This window comes from Poecile atricapillus, chromosome 22 (genome assembly GCF_030490865.1).
Source record: "Poecile atricapillus isolate bPoeAtr1 chromosome 22, bPoeAtr1.hap1, whole genome shotgun sequence".
Classification (NCBI taxonomy): domain Eukaryota; kingdom Metazoa; phylum Chordata; class Aves; order Passeriformes; family Paridae; genus Poecile; species Poecile atricapillus.
Window position 1 is genome coordinate 3,753,772 of NC_081270.1, and position 15,531 is coordinate 3,769,302.

Consider the following 15,531-nt stretch of genomic DNA (forward strand, 5'->3'; position numbering starts at 1 on the left):
GGAGATTTCTGCTGCATACATTTATCTCCCTAAGCCAAAATATCTCTTGCTTCTTTAGGCCTGTGAAAGGTGCAGAAATGAATTTGGACTTGAGTAATGTTTGTTTTCTGATCTTGTTATGTTTTATCTAAACCAGTTTGAAAAAAAAAATTTGCAAAAGTCTTTATGGATGTGAATTTAATTTGGGATAAACAGAGAAAATGGGAGGTAGAGGATCTCAGCTGTCTCATGGCAGAGTTCGAGCAGTTTTTCTTTGTGAAATTAACATGTAAAGATGATTTCAGGTCACTTCATCATCAAAGGGTTAATTCTAATTTTGAACTTCCCAAATGTCAGTGCTCTTCTATCCAAAATTACAGCAACTGGCTTTATCAACATATGCTTTTCATTACCTACAAGACTTACAATATTTTTGGTGTCTGTATCAACTTGATTCAATTACTGGTACCACTGCGAGGGAACATTCCTCCAGGGGAAAGGGGGTGAATGCATCAGTGCCCATGGATACAGTGTAGGGAGCAGATTAATATAACAGATTTACATCGAGACTGCTGACTCCATTACTTTAAAACTCCTGTAATTGACTTTTTTAAAAATGACATTAGCATTTAAATGGTACTATCGTTACAAGGGTGAAGGTTCAGCAGAATATGATCAATTTATTGAGCTCTTCAAATGTTCTTTTGATATTTATTTTTTGTTGTCATGCTGGAGGGGTTTTTAGTGTTTTGTCAGAGGCAGGAAAAAGTCTATAGCACAGAGATCTTGGGCTGAGCAGCTGCTGGGGAGGACGGTATGGGAAGCACAAGTTGCTCAGGGTTCCCTTCCTCATCTCCATCCCTCCCACCTGGAACTTTTCTGAGATGTAAAGTTCCAAGACAGAAAGAGAGAATTTTCAGAAGCTGTCGTTGCCCTGTGGGAAGAGCCTGGTGCTGGTGGCCTTCTATGGAAAACAGGCAGGGCCATTATCCACCATGAAGGGCCTTTCCAGCATCACACATCAAAATTATTTCAGTTGCCTTCAAAACAGCTTCCAGTCCAACCAGTGCAACACCCCTTCCAGAGATTTCACATGGGCCTGGAACAACGATGCTCTCCAAATCCCACTGACTTTGGCCCATGCTTTTCAGGAGAAATTTCTTCATGGCAAAGGTTGTCAGGCTTTGGAAGGGGCTGCCCAGGGAGGTGCTGGAGTCCTCATCCTCGGAGAAGTTCAAGAAGTGACTGGATGTGGCACTCAGCGCTGTGGGCTGGGTAACAAGGTGAGGATGGGGCACAGGTTGGACTCAATGGTCTTTTGGAAACATCTTTTCCAATCTCAGTGGTTCTGCGATTCCATGGGCTGGATGTCTGATGCACTGGTGACCTTTTCCCTGGGGCAGTTGTTCCACGGAAGGTCCAACACCATTCCATCTGCAGGGAGGCTGTGGGAGATACTACCCTGCAGGTGGGAAGGTCTCTGTTCACTGAACACACCAAATTGGGAGTTTCTGCAGTGCACTACAGTGTAGTGTGAAATTTGGAGTAGTTTCCTTAGACCTTGGCATGGTGCAAAATGCTCAAGAGGACAATCCTATAAAACCAGCATGTTGTGGCTGTAACCTATTAAAGACTGGATTATTGTAACAGAGATTTTTTGGGGTACCAAAAAATTTGTGTGGCTGCAAAGTATTTTGGGAAATATCCCTCTAACAGAAAAGTAGCAGGACAGAGCCTGTTCTTATGGAAATCCTAACCCAGAAAATTGGGATGGCCAACAGCTGGTACCTGCAGTGTCATCCCTGCACACCTGTGTGTGCACACCCAGACACACACGTGACAGACAGGCACGTGTGTGTGCACATGGACATCTATAAAATCAATAATTCTGGTCTAAATATTCAGATGGCATCTCTGAAACAAAGCTCTGGAACTCTCTGAAGGCCAATCGAGGCCTCCTTAGGAGTGTCATCATTTTCAAGCCTTCAGACGATAAAAATGGTGGAGGTTTGGGGGTAAATTTGTGCTGCCTTACTTGGACATTTTCATTTGTGGATAAATAAGCTTTAAGGCTTTTCCTCCTGAGTCATCAAGTGCCACAAAACCCAGCACAGAAATGTAACAGCCCATGGGGCTTTGATGGGCCCACGTTATTTCTCCCTATTTTAAACCCCAAAATTTAAAAGGAGAAAAGAACAACTGTGCTGATTTTTTACAGTTTTAATTTGCAGCTCTTTGGTTGTTGCCAATAAAATCAATGGATTCCGCTCCTGATCTGTGTGGAAAAGCAGGGTCTGGGATGCAGGGGGAGTTCAGACCACAGCAGCAATAGGTAACTTGGGATCCCTCCTGCTTGCCTGGCTATAAAAATGCTTTGTAATGACCCAGTTCGACCCTGCCAGTTCTCCCTGACCTCCTCCTTCTCAGGATGCTGCTTAATTTGCACTAATTACATTCCGTTCTGACAGAAACTTGGACATTGTCTCAAGCTCTCAGGTATTTTCACTGCCACATCCCAACTCAGAGTGGGAAAATGACAATAAGTAATATATGAAAATACACTGTTTAATATAATACATCAGTAGCTTGCACGTAGTGTCATCTGTGTGTATAAACATCCCTTCAAGTATGACTTGGTGTTTTAATCTTGAATTCTTCCTGGGATTCAGGAGGACAGCTTAAACCTAGCAGTAGCACTTGGAATAATTAATGCAGTCATTGGCTTTGGGATGTTTTTTTCTTGGTTTGCCTCCAGAATCCCAGAATTCCTAATAATAATTCTGAGGTTGATGACTACAGAGAATTCTGCTTCAGAGAGGTCAGTAAGATAGGAAAGATCTTCAAAAAGGAAAATTTATGGGATGTGTTCAGCTTAGGTTCTTCTAAAATCAGGGCTGAGTGAAGGTGTCTGCACATGTGGGTTGAATGGAGATGAAAAATGAATTCATTTGTTTGGCTTACAATGGAGTGAGCAACAAACCTGTCTAACAAGTTGTTCACAAAATTGGACTGTGTCAAAAAGCCTGTTTTGGCCTATATTGAGCCTTTTTAGTGAGGAGGGGGCCTGGCACAAGTGTGTGTGTGTGAAAGAACATGGACCTCTCTGCTGCTTTTCACTGACACAGCCTCTGTTCCCTGCCTGACCAATGTGTGTGGAATTTGCCACCCCACCTGCCTTTGCTTTGTGCAGAGTAATTTCCACAGCCACACCTGTTCTGCTCCTCGTTCAGGTGTGTGGGTGATGCTGAGCACAGCTCAGGGCCCCTCTGTGCCATATCAGAGCCAACAGGCCGCGAGCCCATTGTGCAGAGTGGCAGAAAGGGGTTGGTGTTGTCCCAGTGTGACATGGGGACACAACCCAGCTGTGACAGCCACATGGCAATGATGGATCCCGCTCTAGAGGCCATGAGAATGTGTCTTTGGGGTGGGAGCTCTCCCAACGAAAGCGGATCCCCACCCAAAGGCCCAAAACGGCAGCCAAAAAAAGAGCCCACAGAGCACATGCCAAGGCTTTGTGTTACCTCCCAAAGCAGGAGATCCGAGGCATTGTTGGACTGCGCCGAGGCTTTTAGGCACAGACAGTATCAGCAAAGCAGTTGCATGTTTCAAAATATTGTATCATTTTAAAGTGCAGTGCACATTAGGTCAGTGAAAGGGGATCCGCCAATTTGAAGCGCGGGTGGATAAAGCGGCTCTGTGTTCGCACAGACAGAGGCACCCCGGGCCCGAAATCCCTGGAGCTGTCTTTCAGAGAGTGATAGTTACGGAAATTAGCAGTGCAGAAATCCATCCTAATCATTCATCGGGAGCCTTATTAACTGTCTTAGCCGTGTTATTAGCAGAGGGCCCGGCCCCCGCGCAGGCACGGGCACAGGGATGGCTCCCTGCGTCCCGGCCCTCCCGCGGCCCAGCCCTCACAAACACCGGGAATCGCTTCATAAACGGCCGTGGCACAGGGGAAAAAATGATCTAATCTTCATGTAAATGCCTTGTTGTGCCAGGGAGTGTGATGCAGAGAGAAACACCTCCTGCATAGCTCTGTTGTACAGCGAGGCTGGGAGAGCTGGGGGTGTTCCTCTGGAGAAGAGAAAGCTTGAGGGTGATCTTAGAGCTCCTTCCAGGGCCTGAAGGGGCTCCAGGAGAGCTGGAGAGGAACTGGGGACAAAGAATGGAGAGAAAGGACAGAGGGAATGGATTCCCTCTGCCAGAGGGTAGGGAAAGATGGGATATTGGGAAGGAATTCCTGGCTGTGAGGGTGGGGAGGCCCTGGCACTGGTGCCCAGAGCAGCTGTGGCTGCCCCTGGGTTCCTGGAAGTGCCCAAGGTTGGACAGGGCTTGGAGCAACCTGGGGCAGTGGAAGGTGTCCCTGCCATGGCAGGGGGTGGAGCTGGGTGATTTTATGGTCCCTTCCACCCAAAACCATTCCATGATTCCCTGGAGGAGGTGAACTGTGACTCTGAGCTCCTCTGCACTCTTCCCTGAGCACCACAGGACTCCTGCCTGTCCCTCCACCCAGACAGGGCTGGCATGGGAATAACAAAAGGGAGACAACCAGGAGAGGGTCCTGGGTGACTGTACCAGTGGCTAAAGTAATTTCTGTACCTGGCTTTGAATGGCCATGGCTGGAAATGGGAAGTGCCTTGGAAGCAGTTAGTGTCTAAATATTATATTTAACACACTGGGATTGTAAGAACTTTTTCGTATTGACAAACTTTACCTGAATAAGGGAAAACCCAATAATATCTGGTCCAGCTGACCTTCTCATAGAGAATTTTACCATAAACTCTTCCTTAATTGCATTTTATTTTGATTTTATTTTCTGAGTATGAATTTGAGACCCATTTCTCAGAAAAAATAACACCAGAGTATTTCAGAAGGGTGAGCTTTGACTCTGACCCTCAGGATCCCCATCTGATGTTAGCTCCAAATGAAATAAAATTAAATTACACACTTGGGCTCAAGGATTTATGTCTGTGAATACCACTCTGGCTGGTATCTCCACCATTAGGGAAACAAAGAACATAGAGGAGATAAATAATACTTGGGAAAGACAGAATCTTTTTTGTCTGCTCCTTTATCTGTAGTTTGACTGTGTTCCTTAAGTGTTGAAAGGGGCACTTTCTTGGCAAGTATGACACAAATAACCTTCACCCTTGACTGCACTGTTAGAGATGGTTATAAATTTGAGGATAAAGGACACGAACAAGAGTCACTTTATATGACATTTTCTCATTATATCAGAGATGGGGAAGTGAAGGAGTGCTCCCTCCTCACTTGTCCTGGGGTAGTTTGTCACATGGTCGGGTTTGTGGCCCTGCAGTTCTGTGTCACAGCGAGTGGCCTGTGGGGGTGTTGCTTTCTGTGTCGTGGGGTCCTTTTTCCTGACTTTTGTCACCCAACCAAGCTGTGCTTCCTCCAGCAAGGAAGTGGCACTGGGAGGCCCTGACTCTTCTCAAAGGGCCATTTGGGAATCCCAGTATTTAATAATCTGATCCTGCACCCTCAGCTGAAGGCAGGAGAGAGTTGTCTTTTCATGAGACAGCTTGAAAGAATAATTTTTTTTCAAAGAAAGTGTTTGTAATTTTTTTAATGAAATGTCTTCTCTTGAGGGTAAATGTATCAAGTAGAATTTAAGAGTAAGAAAGATCCTACACAGCAGTACATTGAAATAGTTTAATATTAGCAGCTGAAAGATATTAATTAAATTTATCAGTTATGTATTCTTAGAAGGAGTTTCATCATTTTTCAGGCTGAAAAGTGGGAAATTTGGATTGGATATTGGAAAGAAATCCTTCCCTGAAAGGATGGGGAGGCCTTGGCACAGAGTGCCCAGAGAAGCTGTGGCTGCCCCTGGATCCCTCGGAGTGTCCAAGACCTGGTTGGATGGGGCTCGGAGCATCCTGGGATAGGGGAAGATGCCCCTGCCCATGGCAGGGGATGGAATGAGATGAGCTGTTTGTCCCTTCCAACCCAAACCATTCTGTGTTCTATAATATTGTTAGACACATTCAAAAGATTTTCTAAGGTTTTTTCACTCCTTTAAAAATTTTCTGTTTAATTGCAACAACCCCCAGCATGTGGTTGTGTTTATGCAGTGAACAAGCTCAGGGTATTTGCTTCTTTTTCCTATTGCAGAGTTTTTGAGGAAATTTTTCAGACTTTTATAAGTGCATTTTTAAGATTCTTTTTTTAAGGATCATTAAAAAATTGCAAAAACCTGCATCAAAAAGCCAGCAGTACCACCTCGAGCTTGGCAGAATGTTTAACACAGAAACCCTGATGTATCCAGGGTGCTCCTGGGGACACTTTGGGGGTTCATTCCTCCTCCAGGGTCAGGACTGGAGTTGGGGCACAGGGGGTTAGAATGAAAGCTGCCTGTGGACACTGGGTTTGATGCCAGTGTCTGGCTAAAGCCCACTGTTATCTGTGCAGTGATTCATTGACTCAGAACCAGGACAAGGCTTTAATAAGAGGCAAATATTGCCCAGGGCAAAGTGAGAGCACAGACTTATCAAAAGCTCTGAACTTTGATTTAAATCTAATTCCATTATTGCCTTGGAAATAGGTTAAGGTCTGTGGGCTGGTGATTGCTTGGGAATGCACTTTAGGTAAATGAATGGTGTTTGCTTTGGGGAAAAAATCTCTAAAGCCAAATCATGGGCTTGTTTCCAGAGTTTGTTGCACAGTTTTGTGAAGAATTCTCTGTATATGGCAATCCAGAATACCAATGGCTGTAGGTTGTCCATCCTTTTTCCTCATCTGCTTCCTTTAAGAGCTTTGATTTTTTTGCTGTGAAACCTTAGCTCCTAACCCAAACTAAAACCAAAGATACCTTCAGCTGTGGCCTCATCCCTCAGCTTGCTTTCCTGCTGTGGGATTATTTTAATAACTTGCAATTTTAATGTTACATCTACTGCTTAAGTTTGCTGTGTTGCTGGCAAACTTTAGAAATAACTGTGGTGGCTAAAGCTCTGGATTAAACCAGGGAGTGGACAGAACACCTCATGCTGTGTCTCTCATACACCTTGCAGTCTGCTGAGCCTTCCAAGCTGGGCGATGAAGGAGGTCCTCTGTCTGTTTTCCTGATCAGCTTCATTTTTTGTAGGATTATCCATAATTAGTGAGGCTCAAAATTTCTGCAGCCCTGAGTTAGGCAGTGGGAGCAGAGGATTGTAGGGTGAGACTCTCCTGTTCCTGACCCCAGCAGGCCCTGTCTGCCCTTCCCCTCAGCTCTGTGGGCCCAGCAGCTTCTGCCTGGTTTTTGGCATAGGAATTGTGTTTAGTTTGTACCTCTGAGCATTTATTCCATTGAAGCATTCACATTTCTCTCCTGGGATTTCTTCTGCTCCTGGCTAGCTGCTGTTCCATGGATGGGACAGTGATGTCCTCTCAGGGGAGCTCTGTCCCAGCTCCCATGTCCTTGTCCTTCCTGGGCAGAAGCCACCAGCTCTCATTCCTCCTTTTCCACTGAAAAAGGTCCTTTGCACACCTGTTTCAGGGAGGCTGTGGCTGGATCTGCCTGAGATGTTTATCATCTTCCCTAAGTGTAGAAACAAAAGGCCACTTTGTTGTTGATGGATATAATACTTTTTTATTATTATTCCATGCTTCCACACACACTTTTAAGTCAAAGCAATATTGCCATGAGTTTGTTTTTCAAGAAAATCCCCTTTTGTCCCCTGTGGTTAAAGCTGTATTTTAAGCTCTATATGGAATTGTCTATACAGAACTGTATTTTGATAGAAAATAGATGCTGCAGTTGAAATTGCAATAAGGAAACAGAGAAACAACAGGCACTGCTGAGATCGAAGCGCTGATTAGGAGGGCAAATTAGATTTAGATTTCCTGAATATCTAACAGCAGCTAAACATTTTTTTTGTCCTTTGTGTATGAGCATTTCCATTAAAATTTACTGGAATTGAACTGGATTAGACTCCCACAGTCACTTTGAAATAACAAAATACAACTTGGCTGACAGGGGCTGTTTAGAAACCTTTTGCAAAAATTATCTTCAGAAACGTTAGCACTTAGCAGTTACAAAATGTCTACTTTTGTCTTACCCCCTCTGCCAAGTTGCCTTTTTGTCTTGCTGTTAGGAGGATAAATTATCCGACTTGCAGAGATAAACCACAGAGAGGTGAGATTGCTGCAGCTCAATGCTCACAGCTCCCAGTGCTCCGGCCTCCGCTCCGGCTTCAATTTAACCCCCTGGTTCTGACCGTGTCAATCAGGCCCTTAATGAATACATTCCTAAACGAGCTTGTGGGTTTTTTCCCCTGGCTAGAAGATGCAATTAATGTTTTGGCTTAAGACACCAAGTTTATAATAAATGTATAGGGTGCGGCACGAGGTCTTTGGGGTGAAATGAGGAATTATCCAAACAGAAAAAGACTTTTCATGCGTTGCTCTGGAGAGGTTGGGAAGTGCTGGCACAGGCCAGAGCAGGGGAAATGCCACCTTGGAGGTGCCACCAGGAATTCTTTATGCCCTGGCATGCGTGTTTGTGCTCAGCATGAGCTGGGCATGAGGCTGAGGGCAAGGACACAAATAAAGTCCCTTTTGCTGCTGTGTTCTTGGTGCCCTTTTGTGCCAAATGTCTGCAAGAACATAAAAAGGGGGAGAGTGTCTGAGAGGTTTCCCTCCAATAAAAGGAAGAGCAGGATTTTCTTTCCGAGATAATTCCCTCCAAAGAAGCAGTGACATGCAGACTGGCTGAAACAGGAGGTGGAAGACAATTTTAGCAATAGGTGGTGACAGTTTCTTTTAATCTCCTTTATATTCCGAAGTCTCAGTCTAGTGGCTGCCTAACCATATCTGTGGCTTCATCTAACCAGGAAGCCTTTTGACAGTGACATTTTTCCATCTATTTATTTGGTAAGATCTGTGGTCTGGATGTGCTGGTGCTGCCCTTAGAGGAGTCAGGGGATTGGAGGGGTTTCCTCTGTTTTCCCTGGTCAGGAATAGAGTTAAAGGTAATGCAACGGGGAAGATCTGCTCAGAGCAGGTTGGGGGTTAGGGAAGGTGTTGAACTGGGTGAGATTGTGTTTATATCTAAAATCTACTTTGAGAGGAGTTTGCTCCATGATGCCTTCCCAGTTCAGGGGGTTGGGACTGGCAGAAGACAATGAGAAGAGGCAAGGAAATCTCATTTCAGGCAAACCTTTTATCCTAGTGCATTCTGGAGATGAATCAAACCTAACCAAAGCCTGGGCAGTATGTGCAGATTGTGTACAGTCGGTGTTCAGGCCAGACACCAACTGCAGTTTTCTTTTGGGTCTCTCATGTTATGGGCACAAAATCTGTGTCATGCCTGCAGGCTGTCATTGATAACTTCACCTGGTTTCCTCATTTCATGGAATCACAGAATCACAGATCAGCTGGGTTGGGAGGGACTTTAAAACTCACCCAGTCCCACCCCTGACATGGCAGGGACACCTCCCACTGGCCCAGGATGCTCCAAGCCCTGTCCAGCCTGGCCTGGGACGTTTCCAGGGATCCAGGGGCAGCCACAGCTTCTCTGGGCAGCCTGTGCCAGGGCCTCCCCACCCTTCCAGAGAATAATTTCTTCCCAATATCCAACCTAGACTTCCCCTCTTTGCACTTGAATCCATTGTCCCTTGTCCTCCAGGCTCCTGTAAATAGTCTCCCTCCGTATTTCTTGTTGGCTCCTTCAGGCACTGGAAGGCCACAGTTAGATCACCCTGAAGTTTCTCTTCTCCAGGCTGAGCAATCCCAAATCTCAGCATCTCCTCACAGCAGAGCTGCTTCCATCCCTCTCATCACCTTGGTGCCCCCTTTGGACTTGCTCCAGCAGCTCCATGCAGCCCAACCACAATTTCCACCCCCCTGCAGTTGGTGTGCAGTGAATTTCCTGCAGAAAAGGGGATTGAACTCTAAATTTCCCTTGGCAGAGTCTGGACCTGCTTTGTCTATGCAGAGTGCCCAGAGCAGTGGGGTCTGTGCCCAGAGCTGCCCAGGCACAGTGAGGAGCTGTAGGAATCATCCCTGGGATTCACACTCCTTGCTGTCCTCAGAGCTCCCACACCTCCCAGTGACTGGCACTGGATCCGGGGTCTCTGAGGGAAATCAAACCATGAGTTTCATGTTTCAAAACACAGATTTTGCCCTGGCCTTGTGGGGCCTGCTGTGAGCAGGGCTGGGGAAACGTGGGATGTTATTCCTTCCATAAAGAAATTTTTTGGGCTTTGTACCCAGCTCCAGGTGATCTGCCTTGCTGACATTATCCTGGAAGCTCCAAGGCACATGGAAGTAAATATATATTCCTTATAAATAAAAGTCCAAATAAATTCATATTCCTTTTGGCTGCTCCTGCAGAATGGATGCAGTTTGAAAAATGCAGAGGCTGGAAGTGTGCTGGTTACCAATTACCATTTTTAACAAGATTTTATCCCTCCCTCCAGGGCCTGGTGGGTGCAGCACCTCCTTGGCCTGTTCAGGATGGATTTTCCAGGCCACGATTCCATTGGCAGTCTGACTTTTAAGGAATTATGAACAAGGCAAAAAACTTCATTCCATGCTCTGCAATGCTTTAAAACCCCTTTTTGCCTTGGAAATGTGTTTGGGCAGTGCTTGGAATGGATAAATGAGGTCTTCCCTTGCCAAGAGCAAAGCATCTGTAAATCCAGAAATATTCCCAAATGAAGCCAGTAGCTCTGAGTAGTGAACACATTCCAAAGTTTACCAGGTAATACACAGAAACCTGTGAATAAAAAAAAAAAAAAAAGGAGTGAAAAAATCCAGTGGTTCATTGCCATTGTGTAACTGTAGGATTTTGTTGTTTCTGGAGAGTGTGAGGCTTGGACTGAACGCAGAATAACAGTTTACTTCTGTATAAACAGAAAAATAATACTTATATTATGTTCATATAAAATCAGCAAATGTATAATTTAAATTAGTGTGTTAAAATAGAAGTTAACAATGCACAAGTTTTCACTGCTGGCTTGGAGTAGGTGTCTCCCTGCCACAGAGTGTGTGAGGATTTTTGGGATGTGGAAGCAGCACAGGTCACATCCCTCATGTCCCCTCCTGGCTGTGCTGGCTGGGTCATGTCCTGGCAGCCTCCCCAGGTGCTGAACTCACCTGGAGGGACAGCTGGTCCTGCAGGAATTCATCTGTATATTGAGTTTTTAGCCAATTTATAGATATAAAAATACAGGGCCTGGGGTTTTTTTTGATGGGGTAAAACAGCCCCTAATAAACAAATTCTGACTTCCTTCCAGCTTGAAGACTGAAGACAAAAGGTCCCCTCTCCACTCAGCTTGGCTGCCAGCAGTACTTGCAGTAATTCCATAGTGCTCTGCCCAGCCTGGAGCAATCCCACTGTCCCTGGAGGGATCCCACTGTCCCTGGAGGGATCCCACTGTCCCTGGAGCAATCCCACTGTCCCTGGAGTGATCCCATTGTCCCTGGAGTGATCCCACTGTCCCTGGAGTGATCCCACTGTCCCTGGAGGGATCCCACTGTCCCTGGAGCGATCCCACTGTCCCTGGAGTGACCCCACTGTCCCTGGAGTGATCCCACTGTCCCTGGAGGGATCCCACTGTCCCTGGAGTGATCCCACTGTCCCTGGAGGGATCCCATTGTCCCTGGAGTGATCCCACTGTCCCTGGAGGGATCCCATTGTCCCTGGAGGGATCCCACTGTCCCTGGAGTGATCCCACTGTCCCTGGACGGATCCCACTGTCCCTGGAGGGTTCCCATTGTCCCTGGAGTGATCCCACTGTCCCTGGAGTGATCCCACTGTCCCTGGAGGGATCCCATTGTCCCTGGAGGGATCCCACTGTCCCTGGATGGATCCCATTGTCCCTGGAGGGATCCCACTGTCCCTGGAGGGATCCCACTGTCCCTGGAGTGATCCCACTGTCCCTGGAGGGATCCCATTGTCCCTGCCTGCGCCAGGTGGGTGGGATCAGCGGGGCAGGCTCTGCTCCCACAGGGAAAGGGTTAACTGCTAACGCAGAACACAAACAGAGATGCGAGCAAACAGTCCCGGGCAGAAACCGGACCCATCACTTCCCTCTAATGAAAACCAGATTCACTCCTCCAACAATCATCCCACTGTTCCGGCACGGCCCTCCCTGCAGAGGGACGGGAGTGTTGTTTCTCCTAAAAATAAAAATAAAAAATTAAAAAATCCCCAAACCCAAACCCCTATGTTCTATTTCTAGGGGTAATCAATTTTTTCATCTGGCTAAGGAAAAAATAAAGTTAATTTTGTTTTCCAGGTCTATATGCTGAGCCTACTGAACAAAAGGGAAAGGGAGGGAGTTTGCAGTGCTGTCGGTCTGGATCTGAGTGGGAATTAATTCAGAAAAATAACTGAAATTGCACTAGTTAAAGTCTTAAATGTTTCTTGCATCCCTCTTTTTTTATTCTTTCAGAGTGGGGGACAGGTAAAAAAGCTGTTTAGAGAGAGCATTAATTCCATTTTGGTAACCAGACCTTGTTTCCCTCTATCACTCCATCCACCTCTGCCCGGGAGCTCCCCTTCCATACCAAAAGGGAGACTCAACCTGAGAAGGATTGATTTTATGGTGCAAAACTGGGCTGTTGGATTTGGGATGAGATTGGGATTTTTCCAGAGTGGATCTCACTGGCCCTTCACAGACCAGAATCCTGTTTTGGATCTCTTTAGGCAGCCTCAGAGTGACAAAAAGTGACAGATATTTTTTGGAAACCCAGTCTATTTTTAGCGGAACCTTGGGAAATACGGTTTTCTCAGACACTTTTGCTTGCACTGTGAATATTTTTGCACATCCTTGTTGGGTGTCACATCTCTGTGCCCATGTTTCTGGGGTGCCACAGGAATTCTGCTGAGACCTTTCACTGACTGCCCTCGTGAGCAACATCGGCTCAGCCTTTAACAACCTGATCAAAACAACGCAGTGCTGAGGCTTTTCTTCAGCTGTTGGTTTGGATTTCATGCTTTGGTTGAGGAGAGAACAGGATTCTGATTTGACTGCAAAAGAAGCAGGATTCAGACTTCTATCTCCCAGAGCATTTCCCTTGAGCAGACAAATCAACTGTGAGCTCTTTATAAATTTACCCTGCCCCTTGATATCTCCCAACAGCCGAGCTGTTCTCTGTGAAGGCAAGCACTTCAACTCACACAAATACCCCTGTGCTTTTTAAACAGGGTCCAAAGAGACATTTATGTTGGCTGCAACAATATTTTCCTTTTATTGCTGTTATGAGATTCAACATTTCCAGAAATAACTTCTGAAAGATGCTGAGGGTCTGGGGTATAGGTGTTGTCAGACAGAGCATGGAAGGCTTTTACAATGCACAGTGTGTGCTAAGTCTGATTTTGAGAAGGAAGGAGCTGGGTTGGGAAACTGGAGTAGCTTTTCCAAGCAATTTGTTGCGAGTCATTAGGAAATAACATCCTTTCCTGCACACTACAGAGCTGTTATCCCCTAAATTCACTGTGGAGAGATTACTGGGTGCATCTGATGATCTCTCACCGATGTTTTGGGTTTGAAGTCTCTTCTGAATGGGCTCAGCAGCCTACATGGAATGATTTCTAAGGCTTTATTTTGGGGGGAGATTGAAGGTACTGAGTAATATTTAATTGACTAAAATCAGGAATCAACAGATTATTTGCTGTCCTCAACTTAAAAGCCTGTTTGTCTCTTTCCATTTTCAAGCTAATTCCCAAATTACCCTTCAGCAAACCCCAAGTGCCAACATTCCTTGCTCTGGTTTGCCTGCAGCCAGGTGGTTTGGGCTCAGGAAAATGCAATTGTGCCCATTTCCCACTCACACCTCTGCCTGTTGCAGATATTTCCTGAATGCTGGGAAGTTATAACTTTTAGGATCATAAAATCATAGAATCATGGAATTATTTGGGTTGGAATGGATCTAAAAGCTCATCCAGTTCCACCCCTGCCATGGGCAGGGACACCTCCCACTATCTCAGGTGACTCCCATCCCCATCCAACCTGGCCTTGGACACTTCCAGGCATCCAGAGGCAGCCACAGCTTCTCTGGGCATCCTGTGCCAGGGCTTCACCACCCTCACAGGGAAGAATTCCTTCCCAATACCTCATCTAAACTTCCCTTTTTTCAGTTTGAACCCATTCCTCCATGTCCTGGCACTCCAGTTCCTGATGCAGAGCCTCTCTCCAGTTCTCTGTAGCCCCTGATCCTGAGGGTGCTGTGAGCTCACCACACAAACAAGATGAACATTCCCAACTCTCCTAGCCTGCTTCCATAGGGAAGATGCTCCAGTGCCCTTGCTGACTTAATGGCCTCCTCTGACCTTTCTCCAGCTCCCTGTGCATAGCTGGAGTCACCAGGAGTGTTTGCTGTATTCCAGGTGGGATCTCAGGAGAGCAGAGCAGAATTGCCCCCCCTGGACCTGCTGCCCACACTGGGATCAGGACTCGGGCGTGTTCTGGGCTGCCAGGCAACAGTGCTGGCTCACCTTGGGTTTTTCATCAGGAATCGCCCCCAGGTCCTTCGTGCAGGGCTGCTCTGCTGGGAGCAGCTCAGTTGCTTTGCACAGCAGCCCCTCCTTTGCAGGCACAAAGTGGCACTTCTGTGGGGCTGCAAGAAAACCTGCAGGGCTGCATGCCTGTGCATCAATTTTCTGGTTTTTTGGGGGCATCCCATAGGTGTGCAGATGTGTAGGCCTGTCTGGCTGAGGGGAGAAGGTGCTGAACATGCATTCATGAAGAGCCCAGTGTTCAAAGAGAGCTGCATCACTTCCCATTCATTTCTGCAACACTCCCAAATGTGCTGACCCAAGCCAAAACCTCTCCTCTCCCTTCTGCTCGTGGGGAGGGGTTGGGGATTTGTGAATGTGTGAAAGTATTAGCTGCCAGTTATAACTGGAATGGAGCCTAGAGGAACCCAAATCCTTCAGCAGGAAAGTTTGTAATACATTATCTCTGGAATTGGCCCAGCTTTCAAAACCAGGAAGCATTAATAGGAATAAATGTGAGCACCATTAGCACTTCCAAAGGCCATGATTTATTGGCCATTTTGGTTGCAAAATATTGTTTAGCTGCATAATCTTATTCATTTAAATAGGAAATGTCATCAATGGATTAGTTTATTAAATACACAGACTGCAAGTGAGGGAATTCCTTAAACTCCCAGCCAGAGCAGGCAGTCACTGTCTGCAGTCCCTGCTGGACTTGCTTTGGGAGAGGGGAGCATTTTCTGCTAGAAGGAGTTTCTGAGCTTTCTAAGAGGATTGAAAGCAGAAGAGTTTGGGCTGAGGGATGCTGGGCATGTGCATCACCAGAGCAGCAGCGCAGGGGCTGGCACTGCCTGGGTGGGAGCAGGGAGGGGCTGGAGGGACAGTGCCAATCTTTGGGGGACTTTTTGCTCGTGGCAAATTCTGGTTTATTCTTCTGGGCATGGGGTGGGTGAAACTGGATTATTTCCCTGGCTCCAGAAAAGAACGAGGCTGCTGGGGTGGGAGTGACAGGGAAGGATGGGATCAGGCAGGGCTGGGATCAGGCAGGGCTGGGCTCAGGCAGAGATGGGTTCAGGCAGAGCTGAGATCAGGCAGGACTGGGATCA

The 15,531-nt window shown here is 46.5% G+C and overlaps 1 protein-coding gene across 3 annotated transcripts in view; it reads left to right on the forward strand.

Moving 5' to 3' along the window:
* The window catches only part of PRDM16 (PR/SET domain 16), a 284,274-nt gene that overhangs the window by 174,719 nt on the left and 94,024 nt on the right, over positions 1-15,531 (forward strand). Inside the window, exon 4 of one of the 3 annotated variants that reach the window (XM_058855066.1) lies at positions 1,131-1,262. The exons of the other annotated variants lie outside the window; for them this stretch is intronic. Coding sequence (XP_058711049.1) covers positions 1,131-1,262 — 132 coding nt within the window. The remainder of the gene's footprint in view (positions 1-1,130; positions 1,263-15,531) is intronic. 3 annotated transcript variants of the gene reach the window in all.